Raw genomic sequence first — 3,111 nt, 5'->3', positions numbered from 1 at the left:
CGGCCCCTTCCCCCGCCTCTGCCCCACGCACTGCAGGGGCGCAGGAGGGGCAGCCAGGCAGGGGCTGCCTGTTCCTGGGATGTCCTTGGGGCGAGGAGAGCCACCCCTGCCCCGGGGACTCCCCAGAGCTGGTGGGGGGCGGGTCCCCCCTCCAGCTCATCTCTGCTTCCAGAAACAAGTGTGCGACGACATTGGGCGGCGGCTGACAGTGCTGGGGGATGCGTGGGCTCAGGGGAAGCTGTCAGCCCCAGTGAGGAAGAGGATGAGCCTCCTGGTGCAAGGTGAGGGGCAAGGAGGGCTGCATCCAGGCCAGCGCCAGGCTGTCGGGCAGGGGGCACCCATGGGAAGGCTGACCCCACACCACTGATGGGTTCCCCTTTCCTGGCAGAGCTCCAGCAGCAGCGCTGGGATGCGGCTGACGAGATCCACCGCTCGCTCATGGTGGACCACGTGAACGAGGTGAGCCAGTGGCTGGTGGGCGTCAAGCGCCTGATCGCCGAGACAAGGAGCCTGCCTGCTGCGGAGCCGGCTGTGGTGACAGATGGCAGCGCCCAGGCCGGGCCTGGCCCGGAGGATCCCTGATGCCAGGGACGTGGTTGCGGACTGTGAGCAGGGCAGCCCATGTCCAGGGCCACCGGCAGGAGAAGGGCCCCCGCTGCCCGAGGGGGTCTGGGCACCTCCTCTGCCTCCCAATCCTCACCCAGGAAAAGGGGATTTTAATCATTGTGACATTTTAGCGGCGATTCACTACATGACGTTTAATAAACAGCACTAACCTGCCCCTGGCCACAGCCTGCCCCAGGGTTCTGGCACCGGACGGTCGTGGTTCTCTCACAGGAGCAGCAGGAGAGGGGACTGCTGGGCGAGGCCATGGCAGCCTTGGCTTGGCCAAGGGGCTCTCGCCCAGGCAGGCTGCTCCCAGCCCACAAGACGTGAAGGGAAGGAATGCCCCTGGTAGCACCCCCAGCATCACCCAGGTCGAGCGGACAGCGATGCATTTCCCTGCTGCAGGGGTTGGCAAAGCCTGGCCCCTCTGGCCTTGCCTTTGGCACTGGGGGGACCCACAGCAGCAGGCACATGGCCCAGCTCTGCTGCAGGAGACAGCCCCTGAGGAGTTCTGGGCTGGCTGGGGAGGCTGACCTGCTGCCAGCCCAGAGCAGCCTGGCACAGCCTGGGTTTGTGCTGCAGCTACAGCCCATGCTCCCATCTGGGCTCCTGCCCGTCCTGACACAGCTCAGACCCAAGTCTGGGACCCGAGAGACCTGGGTGGCCTCGGGGACAGGGAGAAACATCACGGTGCTATTGATGCCCACCAGGTCAGGTAAGCCCAGGGTGTTAACGTTTACCCTGGACAGCAGGCAAACTGCACTGTGCTGCTCCCTCCTGCTCTCGCAGGACAGCCTCGCCAGCTGCCCCTGCCACAGCTGGGAGAGGCTGCATGCGGCACCCCAAGCCTGGGAGCAGACCCTGAGGCCTTGCATTCACCACCCCCAGCCCGCAGGGTCTTGGTGCAGGAGGGAGAGATCCTCTGCACCCTCAAAGGGCTCCCGGTGCTGCTCAGCCCCTCTTAGCTCCCCTCCCCGGGGCCCTAAGGACCCAGCTGAGCCCCAACAGAGATGCACCAGGTCAACACAGGGGTTTCATGGTGTTTATTGATCAAGCATGAGCTCCTAGGCAATTGCACCAGCCAGTTGTGCTAGAGCCTGAGGTGTCACACGTCCATCCCCAGCATCAGAGAGGGCTGCAGCCAGCTGGTCACGGTGCCAGCACCTCCACGAGGCCCAGGAACAGGCCCAGCCATGGCCTGGAGACGGGGAGCTGGAAACTCAGATGTCCATCTCAAACTGGTCTTGATCTGCAAGTGTACGGAGGGATACAGAGCCAGGGTTAGGAGGGGGCTACCTTGGGAGAAACATGCAGGCAAAGGGGGCAGGAGCTGGAACTGGGGCTGAGTGGGGATCTCCCCTTGCGGCCAGGCAGGAGCCCCATGCCCCAAGGCAGCGCATAGGCAGGTGCTGCCTGCCTGGGCTGCTCACCTGGCATGGCTTCTTCGCTCTCATTCCGCTCCTTGAGCTCCTCCAGCTTGACGAGGCTGGACTGGGCCAGGGATGTGACACCGGGGATCTGGGGCAGGCAGCAGGGAGGGGTCCTGGCCACGGGTGAATTCTTGCACTCCAGCAGGAACTTGCGGTCGTAGATGATGCGGGTACCTGCCAAAAGCAGGGGGCTGTCAGGCACTGCCGGCCCCTGGCCGCCCCCGTCCCCGAGCACCACAGCCTGAGCCTGGAGCACAGGGTGGGACCCAGCGCTTGGCCACGGCTCAGGGACACGGCTGGCTCTGTAGCCACTGTGGGGCTTCCCACATGGCAGACTGTGACACCCGTCCTGCTCTTCCCCACATTGTTCCTCCCCTTGAGGCTCCTGGAGCTCTGCCAGGGCACAGCGCAGGGGGTCCAGCCTTGACACGGGTGCCCAGCCTTGACACGGGTGCCCCGTGGCAGCTGACACCGCAGCCACCCCTGTGCTGCCTGGAAGGCAGGGCCAGCCCTGGGGCACTCAGCACACAGCCCAAGCCCGATGGCCAGGCAGCAGGCAGGTCCCCAGTGCACCCTGCCCAGAGGCGGCTGGCTCGGGGTGGTTCCCTGCAGCTATCAAACAGCAAAGGCTGGGTGCCCCCCAGTTGGCACCCTGGGGAGCTGTACCCGGGGACCTGTTCCCATCAGCTCAGCCAGCGAGCCGCCCTGCTGTGCCCTGCACGAGGACAACGCGCTGGGTTCGATGGGAGAACCTCCAGTGTGCCAACCTGCTGGGTGTGCAGCCCCAGGGCAGTGCCCACCCGGGGCACACGCTGCTTCCCCACGTGCCCCAAGCGCCTGCCAGCGATCCCCGAGGTCATGCCAGCCTGCGTGCCACGTCTGCTGCCCTGCACCAGGTCCAGGCCCCCCTTCCCCTGCCCGGCTGTCCCTGCAGCCAAGCACCAGTTCCCCGCCAGGCTCTGCCAGCGAGCATGGCCCAGCGAGCCCAGAGCTCCTGCGCGGGCCGGGCCCTTCCCAGCACCACAAACACGTTACACAACCCGCGCCTGCCGCAGCCCCGCCAGCACCGGGCCCG

The 3,111-nt window shown here is 66.1% G+C and overlaps 2 protein-coding genes across 2 annotated transcripts in view; one reads left to right on the top strand and one right to left on the bottom strand.

Moving 5' to 3' along the window:
- The window catches only part of LOC103899589 (amyloid beta A4 precursor protein-binding family B member 3), a gene marked incomplete at its 5' end in the record, with an annotated part of 29,538 nt that extends 28,761 nt beyond the window's left edge, over window positions 1–777 (top strand). Inside the window, 2 exons of the mRNA XM_019472278.1 lie at window positions 173–281; window positions 389–777. Coding sequence (XP_019327823.1) covers window positions 173–281; window positions 389–582 — 303 coding nt within the window. The remainder of the gene's footprint in view (window positions 1–172; window positions 282–388) is intronic.
- An 857-nt stretch (window positions 778–1,634) lies between these two features.
- The window catches only part of ANKHD1 (ankyrin repeat and KH domain containing 1), a 110,889-nt gene continuing 109,412 nt past the window's right edge, over window positions 1,635–3,111 (bottom strand). Inside the window, exons 38-39 of the mRNA XM_019472282.1 lie at window positions 2,037–2,210; window positions 1,635–1,855 (exon numbers count right to left, since the gene is read on the bottom strand). Coding sequence (XP_019327827.1) covers window positions 2,057–2,210 — 154 coding nt within the window. The 3' untranslated portion in view covers window positions 1,635–1,855; window positions 2,037–2,056. The remainder of the gene's footprint in view (window positions 1,856–2,036; window positions 2,211–3,111) is intronic.

The sequence above is a fragment of the Aptenodytes forsteri genome, unplaced genomic scaffold (assembly GCF_000699145.1).
Source record: "Aptenodytes forsteri isolate BGI_AS27 unplaced genomic scaffold, ASM69914v1 Scaffold19, whole genome shotgun sequence".
Taxonomy (NCBI): Eukaryota; Metazoa; Chordata; class Aves; order Sphenisciformes; family Spheniscidae; genus Aptenodytes; species Aptenodytes forsteri.
This window is presented reverse-complemented; position numbering and strand designations above follow the sequence as displayed.